Source organism: Chelonoidis abingdonii, chromosome 4, assembly GCF_003597395.2.
Source record: "Chelonoidis abingdonii isolate Lonesome George chromosome 4, CheloAbing_2.0, whole genome shotgun sequence".
NCBI classification, from domain to species: domain Eukaryota; kingdom Metazoa; phylum Chordata; order Testudines; family Testudinidae; genus Chelonoidis; species Chelonoidis abingdonii.
The window spans coordinates 124083161-124107448 of record NC_133772.1 but is presented as its reverse complement, the minus strand read 5'-3'; the positions used below and the strand labels follow the sequence as shown (position 1 = coordinate 124107448).

At 45.9% G+C, this 24288-nt stretch overlaps 1 protein-coding gene across 1 annotated transcript; it reads right to left on the bottom strand.

Annotated features, from left to right (window-relative positions):
* Positions 1–918: 918 nt before the first annotated feature.
* Positions 919–24059, bottom strand: CHGA (chromogranin A). Its single transcript, XM_032777455.2, has 8 exons — positions 23769–24059; positions 22841–22887; positions 14527–14620; positions 14142–14210; positions 10801–10899; positions 6889–7419; positions 5824–6281; positions 919–1453 (listed from the first exon to the last, which is right to left on the bottom strand). The coding sequence occupies exons 1-8, from the start codon at positions 23812–23814 to the stop codon at positions 1370–1372; spliced, it is 1428 nt and encodes a 475-aa protein (XP_032633346.1). The 5' UTR covers positions 23815–24059; the 3' UTR covers positions 919–1369.
* Positions 24060–24288: the final 229 nt, after the last annotated feature.

Below are 24288 nucleotides of genomic sequence, written 5' to 3'. Positions count from 1 at the left end.
CAAGTCATGTTTGAGAGGTTGCCTTTGTGGCTGTAAGGTAAAAGTTTATTTTGTAGAATCTGATGTGGCTATGATATAAGTGCTGGCATGATGTACCACCCTGTCATTAGCTTTGTTTGACCCTGTGTATGTGTATTGTTGTGTAGTGGGACCCTTAGAGGACAAAATATGTCCTCAGTTACACTCCTGGGATGCTCTCTGAAATGTTTGAAGTTGTACATGTGCGTGCTGAGGCTAGAATTTGGCCCACAGAATGCGAGATAATTCTGTGAACTTCTTGGCCTAAATTCTGCTCTTAGTTCTAATTAAAGTTGCTGAGCTTCCTGGGGATCAGAGTGACTGAAACCAGAATTAGACTCCTTAAGGCTGGGCCTTTTACTGTTGCTGGAAGACTTTCAATAGTTTAATTCTCTGCAAATACAAAAATCACATTCTCACATTTACTAGGGTTTAAAAATTCACTTACAGGAGTCTCACATGCTCCCCACATGACTTCCTTTTAATCCCCAAGCTAACCAATTCCTTAAATGTCTAAACTATATTCACATTGCTTAACTTCGTGTTGTAGGTGTATAGATCCTGGGCCTTGCTCTGTATCACCCACTGAGGTCGATCCATTGGATTGGGCCTTGTGCTTCTCTTAGCATGAATGGCCTTTTTCCATTTTATCTTCAGGATTTGTACTGTTGCCTATGACCATACTTCTTCTATGCCCTATGGCAGTCTTGATGTGTTCTGTTGTTTCATGCTGATGGAAGCCTATGCAAAACCTGGAGGTTACACTGAACTCTTTTCATGGTACCAGTGGAGACTTCAACACTTCCTCTACTTGGCACTGTATAAAGAAAAACTCTTGCTGTGTTCAGTACTGACGATTGAGGCTGGAGCTCGAAAGGCAAAGAAAGGAACCCATCACAGTTTTATTTTTCCTTAGATAAATTTTTATATAGAATATATTACAGTCAGAGTTCTCAGCTTTTAATCAAAAGAGAAGTTATTGCAATTTTATCCAGCGGATCTAACAGGAGAAGTAAAACATTCTAGAAAGCTGTCTTTAAAAAAGAGAAAGAAAAACCCAAACAAACAGAAAGTACATGAGTAAGTCACACTGCTCAGGATACAATTATCCAAAGGGTACAAGAGAGAACCATAGTGGCTAAGGGAGCACAAAATCAAGGAAGAAGCCGACGATGAGTGTAATATTACTGCAAAGAGGGCAAGCCTGTCATTTCCTAGCAATTTTGGCTTCCTGGACGAAATGCTTCTGCTCCGTCTTTATTTTTTACTTTTTGAATCAGTAACTTAAGATGCAGTGTAAAAGGATGAGTTAAATTTCTGGCTTTTGCTTGTGTTATGCGTAGGGGGAACTTCAGCCCCGCCTCAATTCATGGAGCTTGTGGGCGACTTTCTCCAGTTCGGCTTCTATTGCTGCCAGGCTTTCCATCTCCTGATCCTAAAACATCAGAAGTAAAAATATGAGAGGTAATTACACAGCATAACGTCATCCCTAAGTCCCTTTGTGTTGACCAATCTAAGAGTTTATGGTATTTAAATGGGCCCAACAGGCGAAGCAGGGGAAGAGACAGTGTTATCTAGTGGAAGTCAAGAGATAAGGGTTCTATTCCCAGTTCAGCCAGTGGCCTACTGTGTGATCTTGGTCAAGTCATATCACCCCTTTGTGCCTCTATTTGTCTCTGCCCTGAGAAGCTCATAGTCTGTCTCCTACAATGTGGGGCCTGATGTAGCATGTTAGGGCCTGACTTTTGGCCAGAAACTCATGGTCAGAGGTCCCCAATCTGTGGGGCATGCCCATTTGGGGGCATGCAGCATGGGCCTGGCCTAGTCCCCGTGTTGGGCAGGGAGGGAGCACCACCCTGTTCCATTCCTAGGGCCCCACACCCAGCGGCCCAGTTGCTGCCTCCTTTCCTGGGGCTCTGCTTCCAGCCGTGGCTGCCGGCCTCCGGCACCACTCATGGAATCATCGAATATTAGGGTTGGAAGAGATCTCAGGAGGTCATCTAGTCCAACCCCCTGCTCAAAGCAGGACCAACACCAACTAAATCATCCCAGCCAGGGCTTTGTCAAGCTGGGCCTTAAAAATCTCTAAGGATATCTCCATAGATATCCTATTTCAGTGCTCCCACCCCTGTTCCCAGCTATGGCTCCAACCGCGGCCCCCTTACCCATGTCGACATCTCCCCCCTTCCCAGAGCTCCGGGGTCACTGGGGGCGGGGCACAAGGTAAAAAGTTGGGGACTCACTGCTTTCGTGTACTGTAATAAATCAGCTAATTATTTGGGGGATTTTTTGGTGGTTGGATTCTCACCACTGGACCCTCCACAAGCCTTAAGCTGAATTTATGCATAAACTATTTGGCGTGGTTTCAGGCAATGGAACATCCACCTGTTCCCTTTTCTTCTGAAAAAAAGGATTTCAATTAAGAAGTAGGGTGCCATGCTCCTCACTCCTACATTGGTGCTGTGGGAGTGCCTCACTGCTCTCTGAGAATCTAGAAGAAAGGAAAGTAATTTCAATACATTGAGTGGAGTTCGAGGCAATCCAGCTGACGCAGAGAGCAATCGAAAGAGCTGTTTGTCTGGGGGGGGTTAATTTCTTTAAAATAGAAAGCTGGGTTTTGTTCAGAGAAAGCTATAACAAGCTGGATATGTTTAATATCCATGTGCTGGTACATGCTAGACATACATTTCTCATGTCTGAAGCATTAACCCAATCTAGATGCATTGTAGAATAATCTGGGTTAATCTTTCTGGGCACTTTTGTGATGTTTATAATTTTTCGAAAATAATGTACTTATACAGAATCAGTTTCACAACAACCTTGTGGCCACAGGTACAGCAATGCCCCTACTTTGAGAGACGGAACCTAGAAACAGAGGGTGGGATCACAAAGCCATTAATCCATAGAAATCAAAGTGCTAAATACAAAAATGTACTGCTAGCTACCTGTGTTTGTAGAAGCAGAAACAGTTGCTATGCCAGTTGTCATTTAGGACCTATGTACAAGAAGTTGAGAGATCAGGGAAAACTCAGTATACAAAACTGAGCAACTTCTTTTGAAAATGTCTCTAAAATTGAAATGATTTTTTCTAAAGTTCTCTTGTGTATTACAGCTGCTACTTACCTGAAGCATATTTTTGTTAGCAATTTAAAGACACAGATTAAGCACCATAACTGTAATGGTGCTGGTCAAATCCAGTCTGTCCTGAATCCTATTTTTTGCTACAAAATGTAAATGTATTTCAATAGGGACTTAAAATCTGCAGGCTAATTTGGTACATGTGTCACTGACCGTGGCTGCATAAGCACAACAACTGATCAACTGCAAAAAGTGAACTAAGCATTTAGCAACACCAAACCAAACTCTGCACCAACTGAGGTAAAGAAAGGTCTCCGCTAAGTAGAAGGGTCTTGTCCTTGCTAGAGAGAGAGAGTGTGTGTGTGTGTCAGTGAATATTTATACATGGTCATGAAAATGGCTGAATGCTCCAGCTTTGTGTTGGGGCTGCATTCTGCTGCAGCAGGTAAGACAAATGTCAAACCTTCTGTCATTAAAAAGTCAAGCTTACCCTAGCTCCTGTTTTCAGCATTATGTAAACAGCAGTGGCTCTATGGGCCAGTTGGGTAACTTCCATTATGGTTATGAATTCAAATCCCACTTCAACACAAAGAACAGTACTGTATCCTGCCAAGCCAAAATGTATAGCTTTTCCTGGGCTGTTCCTCTGGGTAGCTGGTGGCAGGTCCTACTTCTCCAGGCATCCCCAGGACAAAGATGTTATGAAACCTAATTCACTGTAACTCCGCAGCCACCACTGCTATAACAAAAAGAGATATACCTATCTCCTAGAATGGGAAGGGACCTGAGAAGGTCATTGAGTCCAGCCCAAGCTTCACTAGCAGGAACAAGTACTGGATTTTGCCTACGTGCCACACTCAAGGATTGAGCTCACCACTCTGGTTTAGTAGGCGCAATTCAAACTATTGGTCTATCACCTTCCCCCCTACAGCCTTAACCTATGGCATTAGTTTCAAACTTCATTGCACCACAACCCCTTCTGATAAAAATCACTACGTGACCCAGCAGAGGGGAAACCGAAGCTGAGTCTGCCGAAGCCTGAGCCCACCACTTGGCAGGAGGCCCAAAGGCTTTAGCCCAAGTGGGGGTGGGTCTGTAGACTGAGCCCCTCCACCCAGGACTGAAAGCTCTGTGCTAGGGCTTTGCCTGGGCCTGCAGGCTTTCAGTTTCTGCCCCAGCAAGTCTAATGCCACACCTGGTGACCCATTAAAATGAGTCGTGCACACAGTTTGAGACCCCACCTGACCTATGGTAAAATTACCCCAATAAGAAATAACTGCGGAGGGGGCTCTGTAAGGCTCTTCCCACCAGCTGCACACCTCCTGGTGCCTGGTAGGAGGCATTCCCAGGTTGTGGGGAAGCAGGTGTCCGGAAATCTGAGTTTGGGGCACTTACACTGGTGGCCTGCCCTTTCCTGGTGGCCGAATGCGTGTGCAGGTTTGCGGGGGGGCGTGTCCTTGGGGGGCGTGCTTCAGGAAGAAGGTCCCTATGGAGGGTACGGGGACGGTTCCTATGGCAAGAGAGGGGGGGGGGCAGTGCAGCAAACAGTGTCCTCATGGGGCGGGGCGTATGTGTGTGGCCATCGGGCTCTTCCCAGTGCAGGGGACTTGGGTGCCATAAGGGTTCCCTATGGGGGGGGAACTCAATGTGGAAGATCAAGGGGGGGTTCACAGGGGCGTAGGATCTGGCAGGTTCCCTATGGAAGGGTGTGTGTGGGCGGTCCCACTTGGGTGAGGGGGGGAAGATCTGTAGTGGTTAGCGCTGGGCATGTGATGTGATCTGTCAGTGCCTCTCCGGGGCAGGGTAGCCCTTAGGAGTGCAGGGAAGACTGTTGATCCCTCCCCCAGCTGGGATGCAGGTGGCACTCTATGGAGTACAGAGATTGGTGGGTGGGGGCGGGGGGGCTGTTAGTCCCTCCCTGGGCAGGGAGGCAGGATCTGGGTGGGGTGTGAGGCGGTGTGTCAGTCAGTAAATCCTAAAGTCTGAGCTGGCTCTGTTAGTATTAAGCTCCCTGCTCTTCTCCCCACATGTTGAGGTTTAACATCATAGGTGTAGTTTATCTGCGGTAGCTGAGCAGGGCACAGGGGGCATAGCCTCTCCCTTGTTGAACTGAAATCAATGGCTTATCTTCCCTCATTTACTGGTGACTTGGTGATAGTTGGTACTGGTAGCTTGTTGCCTCTCACAAGAGTTGTCTAGTCCTATCCCCAGCCCCACGTAGTGAGTGGGGTGATTTCCAAACTAAGATGCCCCATTCTGAGACAGCCAGGTTGCAAAAAGAAATTCTACTGCTGGTCCGAGGCCTATGAGCCAGGCTAATGTGAAGGGGGTTTGGTTGCTTCTAAGACTGGTTCAAAAACAGGAGCAGATTGGGCTCCCTGCAGTTTCCTGGGAGTACAAAGGCATTGCTGCTGGTTCTGCATGCAAACCTGGTGTTCAGAGTGACTAGTCTGCCTGGATTTCAGAGGGTCTGAAGGACAATGTGTAAATTGGTTCCAGAGTCTTAAACTCTAGAGCAATCAAATAATAAAAACCAACCCTGAACTGAGAGAGGATCACAGACTAACAAAACACAGGTACCTGCCTAACACCGGGCATAATAAAGTAAGGTGTCAGATATTTAAAAAAATATGGCACCTTCCTAAACCTCTCAGTGCACTTTTGATACCCTGCAAATGACTAGATTTTTTTTTTTTTTTAAAGTGCATGCACAGGTGTCCCACCAACCTCTGTTCTTCTGTTAGCGCTCCCTTCTTCATCCTTCTTTTCTTCAGGCATGGCAGCAAGCGGAAACCCTGCTTCGCTGCTGTCCTCCTTAGCATGATGTTTCCATGACCTTCTCATATCCTCTTCTGGGTTATGGAAGTCATACTTGTGGGACCTGAAGGACATTTTCATGGATCTATCTGGGTCTTCGCTGCTGTCATTTTCCTCCATGCGCTTCTTGGATGTCAGCTGCTTGGCCAGCTCATCCATTTTGTTCCATCTCTTGGAGTCTTCCCACTCTCTGGAGGGCTCCTCCACTTCCTTGCTTTTGACATCCCTAGGATGGAAGGTGTCTTCTGCCCGCATTGCTTCATCCTCTGACTGATGCCTCTCTCCTTTTAGTTCATGTGATTTCTCTTCCTCTTCCGAGTTCTTCAAACCTTGGCCAAAGCCCAAAGCATCTTTGTTATATGAAGCATCTATTGAACAGAATGACAATGAAATGGCATTTAGATTAGTTAGACCCAGTCTTTGCACCAGGCCTTATTTCTTACTGAATTGCTCTATGTGAACTAACGGACATGCTGAAGCAACAGATTCATGGATTAAGGCCAGAAGGGACCATTATGAATGTTAAGTCTGACCTCTTGTATACAACACAGGTCACATGAAAATACAGCTAGACGTGCAGGAGGAGAAGACACATATGCCCTGCAATATTGACGACAAAGAGACTGGAGCCAGTAGTAGTCAAGAAACTTAAAAAGCCTAAGAAGTTTCAATAAATGATGTAAAAGCTCTTTGAAAACTGACCAGACCCATCATAAGGCTCAGAGTGAAGGAACTGATGGGCAGATTTACAACAGTATTTTGGTGTCTAAAGATGCAGATGGGCCTAGTGGGATTTATGTATAACTGCTGGTTGGAGTTATGCTTCTAACATGCTTAGGTGCACTTGGAAATCCCACTAGGTGCTTAGCTGCACTTTTAGGCCTCTAAATACCTTTGTGAGCTGGCCCGGAGTTCTCCTTTTGTCATACAGCACGAAATGAAGAAGATGGCTGAGACATCATATGGGATACATACCGCCTTCCCTTGGAGTCTCCTCTGTCTCATCCTCAGCTGAGCCAAGTATCCTGTCTGCTTCCGTAGGCCGCTCATCTTCCAGGGTGCTTCTCCCAGCATCCTCTTCTTCAGTATGCTCTTGTAGGGTCTCCTCTCCCGCTTCTTGGCTCTCTTCCTGGCCCTTTTTGGAAATCTGCTTCTTCTCTCCCTGAAGCTCCTGGCTTCTATCAGTCTCTTCAGGCTGCTCCTCTTCAGCCTCTTGGAGCGTGTGCTCGGCCAGCTCATCCACTCGGAGGTCGTTATTGTTGTGGTCATCTAAAGCATCTTCCCTTGGCGATTCTTCAGCCTCACTGACCTTGTTGCTGTCAGATTCCTCTGCATTCTGCTTGTCATCTTCAGGGCCAGCTTCATGTAGTCTTAGCTCCCTTTCTTCCAGGCTGTTTTTCTCATCCTCCTTGGACTCCTCCCTTTCACTGTTCTGTTGGCTTCTCTCTGCCGCTAGCTCAGCAAATGAGGCTGTGGGCTCCTTCACAGCAGTTTCCCTTGAGTTATCTGTAGTAGCAACATGGCAAAACCAGAACCTCTCTTTAGAAGTCTATTTCACAAATGAGGAGGCTTCTTACTGATCTATGGGCTCAACTCCGGGAAAAAAAGAAAATCACTTAATTAAACCTATGTTTCACTTTAAGCACATGAGTAAGTCCATCCTGTTAACACTACATTTAAATATATGTTGCACTTTAACCATGTGAGTAGGCCCATTGATTATCTTTAATTTCACCCATGCTTCAGTACAGTAGACATGTGCTTAAGCTGACCCACTATTCAGTAGAGTTAGGGTACCCGGATCGGCAGGTAGCAATCGATCTATTGGGGATCAATTTATTGTGTCTCATCTAGACGCAATAAATCGACCCCCGAGCGCGTTCCTATCAACTCTGGAACTCCACCAGGGCGAGAGGTGGAAGTGGAGTTGACGGGGGAGCCACAGCCATCGATCCTGCACCGTGAGGACGGGAGGTAAGTTGATCCAAGATAACGTAGCTGAAGCTGACGTATTCTTGTAACTGAAATTGTGTATCTTAGATTGATCCCCCTCGTCCCCCAAGTGTAGACTAGGCCTTAAAGTTAAGTATGTGCGTAAGTGCTTTGCTGAAGCAGAACCTATATTACTACCTTGTCTCCGATGATAAACTACCACTGCCTTTGAGATTAAATATGAAATAGAAAATCTTAGAATTATAATTATGCTTCACAGTTAGATAGCACTTTACATGCTCAAAGTCCTGGGCAAAGACTGGCTAATTCCTACTCACAATAACCCTAAAAGAAAGGGAAGTGTTATTCTCACTTGATACAGATGGGATTAGTATGACTAGGCCAAGGCTGCTCAGACAGTCACAGGCAGCTACTGTTGGCCAAAGGGTTTTATTTATTTATTTATTATTATTGTTCACAATGGGGCCTGAGCTCAGAAGGAGCATAGGCACTACTCAAATACAAAAAAGTCAATCATATTTTAAGAGCAAAAGAAAGAGGAAGAGACGAGAGATGAGAAAACTAGAAAAAAAGAGGTAAAAGTAAATGGGCATAGAGAGAAAATGGAATAAAGCAGTGCTAAAAAAGCTTAAGATGAGTAAATGTCATTAATGTATTCAAGCTTCTGCATTATAACTTATATTCCTGGCAGAAAAGTGGCATTGAAATGACTAGCTACTGTCCCAGCGGGTGAGAGGGTCAGGGCCAAGAATCTTCAGACCGATACGCCCCTTGGGGCTGGAAGAGTGCACATGCCAGCAGTTTAATTTTTTTCAATTTGGTTTAAATGAAAGGCTGATGGCTGGATCCCACTCCCACTGAACTCTGTGGAAGCAGGAGCAAGCCTTAATGACAGGGAGCTTCCTGTCCCCTCAGTTTTGTTTGAATATATTAGACTCCCTCACAAGTTAATCAACTGAGATGGCTATGGGTGCTCGACTGCTGAATGCAACAGCTCAGAACACTGCACAGTATGGAATAACAAAGCCTGGTAAGTACATAAGAACGGCCATACTGGGTCAGACCAAAGGTCCATCAAGCCCAGTATCCTGTCCTCTGACAGTGGCTAATGGCAGGTGCCCCAGATGGAATGAACAGACAGGTTATCATCAAGCGATCCATCCCCTGTCACCCAATCCCAGCTTCTGGCAAACAGAGGCTAGGGACACCATTCCCGCCCATCCTGGCTAATAGCCCTTGATGGACCTATCTTCCATGAATCTATCAAGCTCCCTTTTGAACCCTGTTATAGCATGGCCTTCACAACACAATCTGGCAAGGAGTTCCTGAGGTTGGCACTATGTTGCGTGAAAAAATAATACTGTGTTTGTTTTAAACCTGCTGCCTATTAATTTCATTTGGTGGCCCCTTGTTCTTGTATTATGAGAAGGAGTAAATAACACTTCCTTATCTACTTTCTCTACTCATGATTTTATAGACCTCTATCATATCCCCCCTTAGTTGCCTCTTTTCTAAGCTGAAAAGGCCCAGTTTTATTAATCTCTCTTCATACGGAAGCCGTTCTATACCCCAGTCATTTTTGTTGCCCTTTTCTGAACCTTTCCAATTCCAATACATCTTTTTTGAGATGGAGCAACTACATTTGCACGCAGTATTCAAGGTGTGGGAGTACCATGGATTTATATAGAGGCAACATGATATTTTCTCTCTTATCTATCCCTTTCTTGATGATTCCCAACATTTTTGACTGCCACTGCACGTTGAGTGGATGGTTTCAGAGAACTACCCACAATGACTCCAAGATCTTTGTCGAGTAGTAACAGCTAATTTAGACTCCATCATTGTATATGTATAGCTAGGATTATGTTTTCCAATGTGCATTACTTTGCATTTATCAACACTGAATTTCATCTGCCATTTTGTTATGCATTCACCCAGTTTTGTGAGATCCTTTTGTAGCTCTTTGCAGTCTGCCTGGGACTTATCAAATGGTTTTGTATCATCTGCAAATTTTGCCACCTCACTGTTTACCCCTTTCTCCAGATCATTTATGAATATGCTAAATAGGACTGGGCCCAGGACAGATCCCTGGGGGACACCACTATTTACCTCTCTCCATTCTGAAAATGGACCATTTATTTCTACCCTTTGTTTCCTACCTTTTAACCAGTTACCAATCCATGAGAGAACCTTCCCTCTTATCCTATGACTGCTTATTTTGCTTAAAACAAATAGTTCTTTCAGAAATCACACTCACTAAGTTAGATAGTGCCATGATTTTACTTCAGAATCCATTCTGTATTGAACTATATTTGCACCAAACTAATCCAACACAGGCACTACCTTCTTCTGATATGGAAAAGAGAAGGCTCTGAGCCAGAGAGAATGGCCTAGTGTCTCCTTTTACTTCCACTGGGCAACTCCAGTTAACCAACAGGACTGACCTGGGGGAAATAATCACAGCTGAGTTTGGTCTGTTTTAGGAGCCTACATTTTTTGTGCATCCAAAACTCCCATTGACTTCAAGCGATACATGAGCTGGCCATTAATGCTGTAGGTGCTCGGATACAGTGGTGATTGGTGTCGCATGAAAACCTAGTCCAACACAAAGCTAAGAAGATGGACTATTAAAGAGGATGGGAATCTGTCACACCTTTCATTGTAGGACTCACCTGTCACTCATTTTAATACTGAAAATGGCAGCAGGATGGCAAATCAATATCTGTTATGATTTAGAATTTTTCCAGTAATTATGACTGCAAAATGAAATGTTTAAGCCATTAACTATTCCAAAGCAAACCCAAGGTCGCTAGTCTATTTCAGCAACAAAAAAAAGGGCTAAAATGTGAAGCAGATTACTGTACTAACAGCCTTGATGCACAAACAGGGATGTTCTTTCTATGTGGATTTCCTGGGGGTTAGGCTGACACTAACCTCTTTGCATGTTCTTGTCATTCTGGTTTTCAAGGACTTCTGAAAGTTCATCTTCAAAGCCACCGTTTTTCTTCTGCTGCCAGGTTCTTTCATTAGCCCCTGTGTCAAATAGGGAGGAGGGTCAGAAAGCAACATTCCCCATTATATTTTAAAGAATTGTGTCAGGAAAACTGTTTCACTACATTTAATACTGAACTCTGACAATAAGAAGCTGGAATGAGAAAAATGCATCACTAGGCGCTATGTGAACCAACTGTATTAACCACGCTTCAGCAAAGTACATCATGTGCAAGCCAGTGCAGCTGGAGCCAGATAACCCCTAAGCAAACAGGCATTTAATGGGAAGAGACACTTGGAAAACAGTAATGCTGAAGGAGACTTAGGGATGAAAGAGGACAGAAAAGTAGCTGTTGAATTGCAGTGAGGCCTCTTTCTAGCAAAGTACTTAGATAGGTGCTTACTTTAAGCATCTGAATGGTCCCACAGAAGCCTCGCCCTTCTCCTTCCGTGAATTACCCACTTCTACCATTATACAAAAGCACCCAGTACATGTGCACCTGTTCCCTTTTCAGGGCTTGCTGTCCCCACAGTGCCACACACTTGCTCCTCTCCCATGCATGCTCCTCTCCCCTTTGATGTATCAGCTGCCACTAGAGGCCCTGTATATATCTTCTCCCCCCCCCCCCCCGAGTGGGAAGATAAATAGGGATGCCTTCAAACAGGGTGTTTTACAATTTATGCCGCTGAAGAAAAGCAGCAGGGAGTGGTATTTATTATGACATTCTTTGTATTACATAGTGCCCAGAAGTCCCAGCCTTACCAAGAGCTCAATCCCCTTGAGCAAGGGGCCATACAAACACTTAGTCCTTACCCCCAAGGAATTCCGAGTAGTATAGACAAGGCGGACAAAGGGTGGGAGAAAGAAGTCTTATTCTTGTCAGATGGGGATGTGAGACTCAGACATGCCCACTGGAGAAAGAGCAGTCAGGAAGGCTGAGGCAAACCCAGGAACTGATCCCAGAATTCCTGAGGCCCAGCCAGTGCCTGAGTCACAAATCATAACACCCAGTCTTCTCTAGTGCGGTTCATCAGAATAACAACCTCTCTCTCCAGGCATGGCCTCTCCAATCCCAAATTAACCCCTGCCTCCCATCTGTGTAGAGGGAAACAGGCCACCTCAATCCTTCCCCAAGTCTACGAACAGGCAAAACAATTTAAGATGTGGCCGCTTCCAGACCAATTTACCTCAGCCCCAGCCAGATGTGCAGAAGAGGGAGGGAGGAGAGAGCTTTCCAGGGTCGGTGTTTCCCTTTCCCTTCCTCCTGCTGTTTCCCTATTCTGCAAGAACCATTTTCCACTAGCGATCTATGAGCTACATTTTGAGCTGAGCCCAGTAGTTGGGAGGACGGAGGCATGTGATGGAATAATTACAAGATGTGGGGAAGGGGAAGAAAGGAAGTGCCTTTAGCTAGCTTAACTTGCATTATTTTAAACATGGCCTAATTTTGTGAGTGAAAGGAAAGACCCGTGGAGAACGCATGCTCAGTGTCACTGTGCAGGGGTAGCTCTAGTTGAGAGCATAACAATGGTTCGCCCTGTACAACAACTCCACAGAGTTCATGAGCATTTAATAGGGGTTTGGTCAAACTGTGAGGAATGGCACCCCATGGGGTAAAAGCTCTGTGTAGGGTACATGAGGGCTAGTGGGACTAAGTCACCTAGCCCATCTGTTCAGGGTGCCCGGCAGCTGGACTGTTGCTGCTACTGGGCAATCTGTAGAGATAGCCCATTACTCTTCACAAGTAGGGATCTGGGCCAATGGATCAGCATTTTGTAGGGACCCATTGGTCATGCTCCTGGCTCACCCACATCCCGCCTCTTTGGTGAGCTCTGGCTGAGACATCCGTGGTAGGCAGGATGGGCAGGTCAATGCTGCTTTTGCCCCCTCTGCACAGTTTTCACTTTGCTTTTAAGCTGCTTTGGGGCCCCCATGGGGTTGGTTTGTGTTTGAATGTAACTGAGGCTCTTTAATGCACCAGATACTTTTCCTAATCTCTTGCCCTTCCACTCTCCTTTTCATTTGTTCTCGTCATGTCTGACTTCCTGGTTTCTCTTCTGAGGTTAGTTCATGTTATTCCTGGTCATCCAAAGCAGGCCACATGGCTACTTCTTACCAGGGCTGTGGGAAACACTGGCAATGAAATTCCAGAGCCTCAGCGTTCAATATCCCTTAATGACAGTGAATGAATGAATGAAAGAATACAAGAATTAGATGTTGCTTCTGTTCCTGATATGTTGACTTGAGCTCAGACCGAAATGTGGTACAACACTTGTACCTACTAGTAGGAGCAGGTAGCATCTTTTCATCCACACAGGTAATGTGCTGAGAAGGGAGAACTGGTCAGCCCTATGTGCATGACTTAAATTCTGCTTTGTGGCTGCATGGGAGGACAGAGGCAGAGTGACAGCTGGGCCTCCTTTGCACTACTCAGAGTGTGTGTGTTCAAGGTCACAGAGACAGAACCAGGAGCAGAACGCAGATTACCCAGATGCTCTGGCTCTCTGTGGCTGAGCCTGGTTCCAGAGGACAGTCATGCATGTGGTTTGGGGGAGAGGCCACAGAATCCACTGGCCCCCAACATTCCAAGCAACAGGTGCAGAAGACATGAAGCTCCACAGAGGGAACAGCATTACAAGCCTCCAGCATGGCCTCAGGTTGGGGCTGATGGATTTCAACATGTATACACCAGCAGATTACCCAAGTGCTTTGGGCTCTCTGCAGCAGAGCCTCATTTCTCCCTACCTGCTGTTAAGAGGGATAAGAATTAATATTTAATGCTCTGAAGTCCTCCAGTCTAAATTATGACTGAAATACAGCATTTAACAGTGGAAAAGATTCTCGTTGACTTCTATGAGCTTTGGCTCTGGATCTTATACTTCATAATGAGCAGACACTGATTAGGTCAAAGTTCAATTGTATTTCTAACTTTAAAGATTGTGGCTTATTTAAACTAAACAGTGTTTCCCTTAGGTATCTGCTATCCATAAAAGAGTAGGTTCTCTTGGGTAAGTTATACGGTCAGTTACACTGATGTAAACCTGAAGTAACTTAATTGGCTTCAGTGCAGTCAATCTGGATGTACACAGATGTAACTGAGGGCAGAAAATGACCTTCTGAGTTTATGGTCTTATTTGTTGGAAACTCTGATAGAAAAGTTTTATAAAGTTATCTGTAGAACATTTTTATGACTCAAATAATGTACATTGAATTAAAAAATTTGCCAGGGACTTGAATAACTTATTAACACCTTCCTGCCACTTTAACTGTAGTAGAACTGTACCTTGAACCGCAAGTTCTTGAAGCTCCTTCAGTAAATTTTGATGACGAAGGATTGAAATGATCCTTTCATCTGCAACAGAAGATTCTTATTATAGGTACAGCAATGCAAATTTTCTGTTCACATGCTCCTTTAGCTAGTCAGTTTATTTACTGAATTTGCTCTTAATTGCAGACCCATCAAAAATCAATTCAATTAAAAAATTATGACTTAGGTTTTTAATTTCATGCAAGTGACCCCGGACTTCAGCTTTGGGACAATCAGTGCTATGACTGCAGCACAAGAGCTTCATTTCCAAAGGTTAAAGTCTCTGAATTGGTAAATAGATTTTTCATAATTAACAGATACTCAGTATTTCATGAGACCATGGGAAAGTGTCTGTCTATACCTCCTCTGAGAGTTTCTAGGCATTCCTGGCTGATTGGCAGCGGGCTTGGCTTTGACAGAGTATCAGAAATGACCTCTACAATGCACTTCATCACCTAGAAAGACACAAACATACCAATTAAAATCTCTCATCTTGGCTTTATTTATTACCCAAGTTAAGTGAAAAAGAACATAGGGCAAATCCTACAAATATTTACATTCCACATACATATATTAGTTCCACAATAGGTAGAGTGGGAGTTTGTTCTCCCTGGCTCAGAATACAAGGGGGCAAACAATGGAATTAAAAGATGTGAAATTAAATAAAAGTAGATTCTTTTGAACACAACATGTGAATAACCTGAGGAGCTCATAGCCACAGGAAGTCTTTGAGGCCAATAATTTAGCAATATTCTAAAAGGCATTGACATTTATATGACTATCAAGAATATCCAAAGTTATAATAAATAGATTTAGGAAGGACTATTAAAACATGTACTCTAGGACCTAAGCCAATTACTAACTACTGGAGTCCAGGATGAGATCAGAGTGGGGGGCAGCTTGTCCCTCAATTGCCTACTGTGGGGTTCTTACACTTTCCTATGAAGCATCTGGTGTTGGCCACTGTCAGAGACAGGATACTAGACTAATACTACTACTAATAGATTATTTGGTTTGATCCTGTCTGGCCGTTCCTGTGTTTCTATGTTCCCATTTACATCAATGTAAATAAGAGAATTTTGCACCATTTGTCTCACTGATTTGTTGAACAGAAATGAGACAATGGGCTTGATTCTCCTCTCAGATAAGAGTAACTCCATTGGTGTCTGGAGTTACAGCTGATTAATATTGATGTGAGAAGAGACACAAGGCCGAAGATTTCAAAACAGAAATGCAACAGATGTGCCATGTGCCTGTGAGTCCATTGCACATGGAAAACCCAACATCTGAGTACACAGCAGTGTGATTGTGTTTGAATTAAGTGATTGGGAAAGTGAGGGATGATAGCATTGGTTTGACTCCAGCAGTGTTTACGCTAGTATGCAGACCTAACCTGTAGCCTTTACTTGTGAAAATTTCCTGTTCCTTTAGTTTCCCAGATATAGACTGGATGACAAGCTCCATCCAAGAATATTAAAGGAATGGCACATGAAATTGCAAACCCAATAGCAAGGATTTTTAATGAACCTGTAAACTTGGTTCATACCCTATGACTGGAAAATAGCTAGTATAGTACCTATTTTTAAGAAAGGGGAAAAAACAGTGATCTGGAAAATTACAGGCCCATTAACGTGATCTCAGTTGTATGCCAGATCTTGGAACAAATTTTGAAAGAGAAAGTAGTTAAGGACATTGAGGTCAGTGGTAATTGGGACAAATTCCAACATGGTTTTACAAAAGGCAGATTGTGCCAGACCAACTTGATCTCTTTGAGAAGCTAACTGACAAAGGAACTGCAGTAGAGCTCATCTACCTGGATTTCAGTAAGGCATCTGTCACAGTTCCACATGGGAAATTACTAGTTAAATTGGAGCAGTGGGGAATGAGAGAATTGAAAGGTAAGGAACTTGTTAAAGGGGAGATTACAACAGGCCATACTGAAAGATGAATTAACAGGCTGGAGAGAGGTTACTAGTGGAGTTCCTCAGGGATCAGTCTTGGTACCAATCTTATTTAACATTTTCATTAATGACCTTGGCACAAAAAGTGGGAGTGTGCTAATAAAATGTGCAGATGACACAAAGTTGGGAGGTATTCCACTTCTCCTCTGTACTGGCAATATCATTCAAGAAGATCTGGAGGACCTTGAAAACTGGAATAGAAATGGGATGAAATTTAATAGTTCAAAGTGCAAGGTCATGCACCCACGGACTAACAAGAAGAAGTTTTGCTATAAGCTGGTGACACATCAGTCGGAAGTGACAGAAATGGAGAATGACTTGAGTGTACTGGTTGATCACAGGATGAGAATGAGCCGCCAATGTGATGCAGCAGTGAAAAAGGCTAATGCAGTGTAGGGATGCATCAGGCAAGGTGTTTTCAGTAGAGATAAAGTGTTATTGCCATTATACACGACACTGGTAAGACCTCAGCTGGAATACTGTGTACAGTTCTGGTCTCCCATGTTTAAGAAAGATTAATTCAAACTGGAACAGGTGCAGAAAGGGGCTACTAGGATGATGAGAGGAACAAAAAACCTAACTTACGAAAGGAGACACAAGGGGCTTGACTTGTTTAACCTCATCAAATCAAGGCTATGGGGAGATACAATTGCTCTCTATAAATACCACAGAGGGAGAGGAGTTATTTACATTAAGCACTAATGTTGACACAAGAATAAATGGATATAAACTAGTCATCAGTAAGTTTAGGCTTGAAATTAAGTGAAGGTTTCTAATGATCAGAGGCGTCAAGTTCTGGAACAGCCTTCCAAGGGGCACGGTAGGGAGCAAAAAACCTTAACTGGCTTCAAGACTGAGCTTGACAAATTAATGGTGGGGATGGTGTGATAAGATTGCCTACAATGGGATGTGGCCCATTTGCAATGGCTAGTAGCCAATATCCCTAAACACCATAGAGGGGCACTAGATGGGAAGCTTCTGAGTTACTACAGTGAATTCTTTCCCAGGTGTCTTGCCACATGTCCAGGGTTCAGCTGATTGCCATAGCTGGGGTTGGGAAACAATTTTCCCCCAGGTCAGATAGGCAAATTCTTCAAGGTGCTGCAGAGAATGGCAGAGACAAGGCATGGGTCACTTTGCTGGTTTAAACTAGAATAAATGGTGAATTCTCTGTAACTTGAAGTCTTTAAACCATGATTTGAGGACCAGAGATTATGGGTCTATTATAGGAGTGGGTGGGTGAGGTTCTGTCGCCTGCAACGTGCAGGTCAGACTAGATCTGGGGTTCCCACAAAGTTTTTGGTGGCCTCAGAGTGCAGCCACCAACTCTTGCTGGTGGCCATTCTGACAATTTTTCCTAAAATAATTAACTTTAGGGAAAAAAAAGACATACATATATACATGTCCAAATTATTGTAATTTATTTATGCAGGGTTTTTTTTTTTTTGAAGACTCAATAAAATAATGTACAGTTGTCTCTATTCTTTACTGGACCTAAACAGAATAGAAAAACAAATAAGGTGCTTTGCATGTTCTTGTCTTTTTTTTGTTGCTTTTGTCGGGTTTTTTTTTAACTAGACTTGCTAACTAGTAAGTCATCTTCTGTGAAAAGTGATACTTGTATATTAAAATCACTTTTCACAGCCTCACAGCTAGCTACTAAGTCTGTTGTGAAAAGTGATATTAATAAACATACAAATATCACTTTTCACAGCAGACTTACTCAGCCCCTGCAAGCTCAGGGACAAATTAAGCCCTGGATGGGAGCTGAGGGAGGCACCATGGGCCCAGAGCAATGGGGCAGGGGTGACCCCGAGGCTGGCTCCTGTCACCACACTGACAGCCCAAGCTCAAAGCCCTGTGGCCAGATACCAGAACCTGAGGCTGGCTCCTGGAGCCTGCCACTGGACAGCCAAAGCCAGGATCTGGAGAAGCCAGTGGGGGCCGGGGGTAATGGGTAGGGCCCTACCAATTCACAGCCAAGAAAAACGTGTCACAGACCGTGAAATCTGGTCTCCCCCTGTGAAAGCTGGTCTTTTGCGTGCTTTTACCCAATATTATACAGAGTTCATGGGGGAGATCAGCGTTTCTCAAGGTGGGGGTCCTGACTCAAAAGAGAGTTGCAGGGAGGTTACAAGGCTATTTTATTGGGTCATGGTATTGCCACCCTTATTTCTGCACTGCCTTCAGAGCTAGGTGGCTGGAGAGTGGTGGCTGTTAGCCGGGAGCCCAGCTCCGAAGGCAAAGTCGCTGCCAGCAGCAGCATAGAAGTCAAGATGGCCTAGTATGGTATTGCCACCCTGACTTCTGCGCTGCTGCCTTCAGAGGTGGGCATCCGGAGAGTGGTGGCTGCTGACTGAGGGCCCAGCTCTGCAGGCAGCAGCACAGAAGTCAGGGTGGCAATATCATACTAGGCCATCCTGACTCCCGTGCTGCTGCTGGCGGCGACTCTGCCTTCAGAGCTGGGCTCCTGGTCAGCAGCCACCGCTCTCCAGCTGCCCCACTCTGAAGGCAGCACTGCCGACAACAGCAGTGCAGAAGTAAGGGTAGCAGTACCACAACCCCTCCTCAATAATTTTGTGTCTTGCCCACAACTCCCTTATGAGTCAGGACCCCTACAATTACACCACCATGAAATTTCAGATTTAAATAGCTGAAATCATGAAATTTATTATTTTTAAAATCCTGTGACCGTGAAATTGACCAAAATGGACTACAACTTTGGTAAGGCCCTAGTAATGGTGGAAGAGTGGTGAGCCCTGGGCCAGAGCCCACGCCACATGACCAGGAGCCAGGGCCAGAGGAGGTGGCAGGGGCCGGGGTGGAGGGAAGCAGACTTGAGCCTCAGGCTGGAACCTGTCACCACCTGGCCAGGGGATGGAGTCCTGGGACAGAGCCCAGGGCCTGGAGACGGAGCCTGATGCTCAGCAGCTAGACCCCAAAGCCCCATGGCTGGAGCCTGCCAACTCCCATCCCAGGGCTGAAGTCTGATCTCACTGCCCCTGGGAAGGGGGGGAACTCACTGGCTGCCTGCTCCTCCAGTGTTTGTGTCTCCAAAGTGGAGCAGGCTCAACCCCTGCTGGCAGCCCCGGGGGTGGGACCTCTGCTTCCCCCCCACCCAACCCCTAATCATCACCCAGGAGGCTACAGCCACAAGAAAAGCCCTTGGTAGCCACATTTTAGAAATACTGTACTAGATCAGGGGTGGGAAAACGACGGCGCGTGAGCTGCATCCGACCCACCAGCCAATTTAATCCAGCCCTCGAGCTCCCACTGGGGAGCGGGGTCTGGGGCTTGCCCTGCTCCAGTACTCCAGCCAGGGAGTGGAGTCGGTGTCTGCTCCATGCAGCTCCCAGAAGCAGTGGCATGTCTCCCCTCCAGCTCCTACATTTGGGGCAGCCGGGGGCTCCACACGCTGCCCCCGCCCCAAGCGCCGGCCCCCACAGCTCCCATTGGCTACAACTGTGGCCAGAGGCAGCTCCTGCGGACAGGGGCATGTGTAAAGCCACCTGGCCGCATCTCTGCATAGGACCCAGAGGGGGGATATGCCACTCTTTGACATAAGCAGTGCCCAGAGGCTGCACCCCTGAGCCCCTCTTGTGCCCCAACCCCCTGCCCTAGCCCTGATCCCACCTTCCAAACCCCTCAATCCCAGCCCAGAGCACCCTTCTGCACCCCAAACCCCTCATCCCAGCCCCACCCCAGATCCTGCACCCCAGCTGGAGCCCTCACTTCCCCCCTATTCCCCAACCCCTTACACCAGCCCTGATCCCAGCCCAGAGCACCCTCCTCCACCCCAAACTCCTCATGTCCTAATGTTCTCAATGAATGCTCATCTCTTCATAGCCTGAACTTCTTTTCAATTTCAGCAGGCTGGCCTTCTTAACCTCCTAAACTGTACAACTCACAAGAGATTCAGAAGATTGTGGCTGCACAGTAAGTTAACACTAATCAGCAATTTCCAGGTGCCAACAATGTTGCTTGTTCAAGCAATCAGATGTATTCATTTATCAGCTAAAATAATTAAACTGTTCACAATTTGTAAATAGCTAATTTCTTTCAACCATTTGATTTTGCAGATTAAAGAGATTTCAGAAAGGGATAACAAAATGAAGTATCTTCTTGTAAATACTTTCACTGTTTATAGGGATTGCTTGGTGGACTAGAAGCATTAACAGAGAAATCTAACAATTAAAATAAAAAGGTCTATGCTCCCTTTGGAATCGCTCTCCGATACGACATGCAATCCATTAATATTAATTTTACGAGTGCTAAAACACACCGTGCACCCACAAACAAGACAAAGAGGCAGATTCTGATACCCTTTCTCATGCTGAGTAGCACCGTATTCCATGAGTAGTCCCATTTAAATCAATAGGACTTGTGGAGTAAGGTCTTTCTTAATATAAGTAAAAATATCAGAATCTGGCCCAAAGAAATGCTATAAACAAACATTTTGTGGTTCTATATCATCATTTTCTACAATGTCTGACCGTTATATTGTTGGGTTCCTTTGGGACATAAATTCTTTACATGCTGTTTCACACCCATACATATTTTATACTTGTACACATGCCTGAGATTCCCTTCACTCACCACGGAAATGCTGCCATGTCTGGGTGGAACTTGGCAGCTATTAATATGACAATTGTGTAGTCCCCACTCAGGCAAAACTTGCATTGATTCCACTGATTGTTTGGCCTGAGTAAGGTCTGCAGGTTCAGGCTCTAATTCTCCACTGTGACATTACATTCTCCATAGATCTATTCTAAGTAAGATTGTGGAATTAAATCCTGTAAAGGTCCCATCCTGCTGTGTCTACACAGAAGAAAATCCCATTGAAGGGTTCAGGCCCTTAGAAGGAGTGGAACAAAAGATGAGACTCTTTGAAATATTTTCCCACTTAAAGGCCTTTATTGTTGCTGAAATACTGGCCTTCTGGGGTCCTGGAACTGATGAAGGACCAGGAGTATTTCAAATGTTTTAAGAAGTTATGGTCAGACTCAGTGGAAGTAATTTTGTGTTAAGATATACCTAGCTATGGAGGAACAGTTTTCAGTGCTCAAACTCCCACTGCCCCCACCTGTACATTTTACTCCACCTCTCAAGTCAACATCAAGAACTAGGAACACAGGACAATATGGCAGGCAGAATCCTACAATGGATGCTTTGCGCTGAAACCTCAAAGTCTTGCACCATGGGCAGGTTGATGAGGTTGCTATTTACTCTGTAACTTAAACTAGAATTTTGCATGGCTCACACTAGTGTGTTGGTAGCCTAATTACTCATCAAGGGCTTGATCCAATTCCTTCTAAAGTTAATAGAAGACCCCCCCCCCACTGAAATCACTGGGAGCTGGACCATTACAGGAGTTGGAATCATGAACAAACAGAGCTCTTGGGGAATAATTCAGACTTGGCATAACCCCACTGATTTCCACCTCATTACACCTACTTACATAAAGGCTGGATTTAGTCCTTTAATCTTAAAGGATTGGAAAAGGGGCACTTCACACAGATGGTGCCCTTAACTTGGGGAAGCCATCACAAAGCAGACTCAGAAAATCACCAGTTACAGTAGAGGGGAAATTATGGGTTTAATAGGCTTCCTCAGATGGCAACCACTGAAGCAGTCTGTACAGAGCAGAAAACGTTTCTGCTCCTTACCTACCCATGGAGCCTTTTACAATTACAGTCTTTTCAACCAGCAAAAAAGACCGAGACAATAGTAAATGCCATGCTGCATTCATGAGCCATCAGCTTAGCTCACAGCACAGCCAGCAGGCTAGGAGTTCTAAACAAAGCAGCTGCAACAGCTGTCTGGGTTCCAGTCTGTAGATAAAGGAGGGGGAGTGTTTTCTTGTAGTACTTACACTTCAAGTAACAGTGATGATGAATGGTGGAGTGCGAGGGAGCGAGCATGGAGACTGACAGGAGCTTCCCCCCCCCCCGTAAGGAAAAGGAAAACCACCTTTGGTGGCTTATCCCTGAGAGAAGATTTTGATTAACAAACACATTCAACAGGCAGGGATGAGAACTGGCATTTCTGCTCCTTTAACAAATATTAGAGAGAATTTAATTTGAAAAGGTACATACTTGAAAGAATAACGTTAGAGAATTTTTGACTGCACCTCTCTCACAGCTAGGTAGGTTGATAGGTAGATGTATGTAGATAAATAAGTAGGTAATTATACATATGTATAAGTATACATGTATGTGCAAATATGTACATACTCACATATGTATCTCTCATGCACACATACATACATAGAAAGATATTGCTAAGCAAATCAAGATAGCTGAAGAAAGATTAACAGACAGAAAAAAGTGACTCCTCTAAACATGCATGCGTGCACCTGCATAAAGTCTTTACATTTTCAACAAAGATGGCTCAGGATGTGTTTATAATCAGTCAAATACAATATAACCTTGACCATTCACACTCTCCTTTGTCTGTTGCTGAACTTATCAGGGGGTTGACAAAAACAAAAACAACCAAACACAGTTTGAATTATGCATAAAATGTAAATCCAGAAAGAGGAGCAGATAATGCAGCTGGAAAAATCTTTGCCCTAATAAGAAATGATTCATGCTTCCCTATTAACATTTCAAGTATTATTTCCAGATAAGAGATCCAGGTCCCTGAGGTTTCTTGAATTACCAGCAAGAGAGACATCACCACTCCGATTTTTAACAACCCAGTCTCAGCGCTTACCTTAGCATCTCCTTTATTCATTGGATTGGTTACCGGGAGGGAAATGACTGTAAACATCAAAAGAAGGAAAGGATACCTGGTTAGTCTCCATTTCCTGGCACATTTCCAGCGACCCGGGGCACGGCTGGGCAAAGCGCTCCAGCTGTGGCCAGAATGTTAGCAAGAAGGTGGAATCTTAGGCTTGATTTTCGACCATAAACCACACCAGCTTATTAACTATGGGCTTCACCAATCAGCAGTAATCGGGCGGACTCTAACGATAGCGCTTGGGTTTGGGTTTCTCCCTTAGAGGTTGACTTAAACAGGCCCCCAAAGTGAAGCAGACGGGACTGCAGGCGAGATTTTTATCTGGCCAGACGTTTTGCAAGGATCAGCCTCATGTGGCTGAGCCTGTGCCGAATTCTTCCAACGCCACGGCTCAGGAAATCAAGCCCTTCCCAGTAGCCAGTACCTGTCCGGCTCCCGCTAGCTCTGAGATGGGGCTAGAGACCGATCGTATGGCTGCTAACTACAGAGAGATGGGCGAAAGCCGCCTCTGCAGAGCCATGGAGGGGCGAGCTGGTGGCTGGATCGGGCTTTATATAGTCCCCGCGGGCGGAGATGACCTTGCAAGTGTACTCAGTAACTCAGTGCATCGGCGCTGTGTTCGGGGCACTTTCATTTCCCACCCACGCAGAGGCTTGTCTCAGCGCCCCCCGCCCAGAAGACAGCCCTGGATGTCTGCGACCAGGCAAGGCTGGGCGGAAGCGCAGGCTAGAAACACCTTTGCGACCCCAGCGGCTCTCGGCTGCCCCAGCCGCCGCAAGCGGAGAGGCGCTGTCCTTGGTGCTGAAAGGACAGTCACTGCGGAAGAGCGTCCGGGGCCACCTCCCTCTGCCCGGGGCCAGCCAAGAGTCCCGACCCGAGCCCTGGGCGCCCCCACGCCTACCCTGCACCGCCAGCAGCAGGACAGCGAAGCCTCCTCTGCAGCCCATGGCGCCGGCAGGCCGGAGTGAAGGCTGGCCGGGTGCGGGAGGGGCGATGCGCTCCTCCCCCTGCAGCGCTGGCGGACGGCTTAGGGCGAGCGGGGAACGCTGGGCTCCGAGCCGGGAACGCTGGGCTCCGAGCCGGGGCGGGGCCGATCCGCTGGCGGGATTAGCTCGTGTGTGTAGCCGCCTCTCCCCACAGCACCTCGCGTCCCCGCCGCCTCTGCCGAAGATCCCGACAGGGCACTGCAGCAGCAGCCCCCTCCTTTATATACCCCGGCCCTCGGAAACGGCGTCAGGAGAAAGCCACCTCCCCCTCGCCCGCCCACCGCCAGCCCCTGCTTAGCCGGGCGCCCAGGTCCGCAGCGCTCTGTGGCTCGCACGCGCTCCGCTGGCAGCTGTTGTTCAGCGCGCTGGCTCCGGCCAGCAAAGCTCAGGGCCCCCATCGCCTCCCACGCGGCTGGCTCAGCAGGAAGGGAGCCA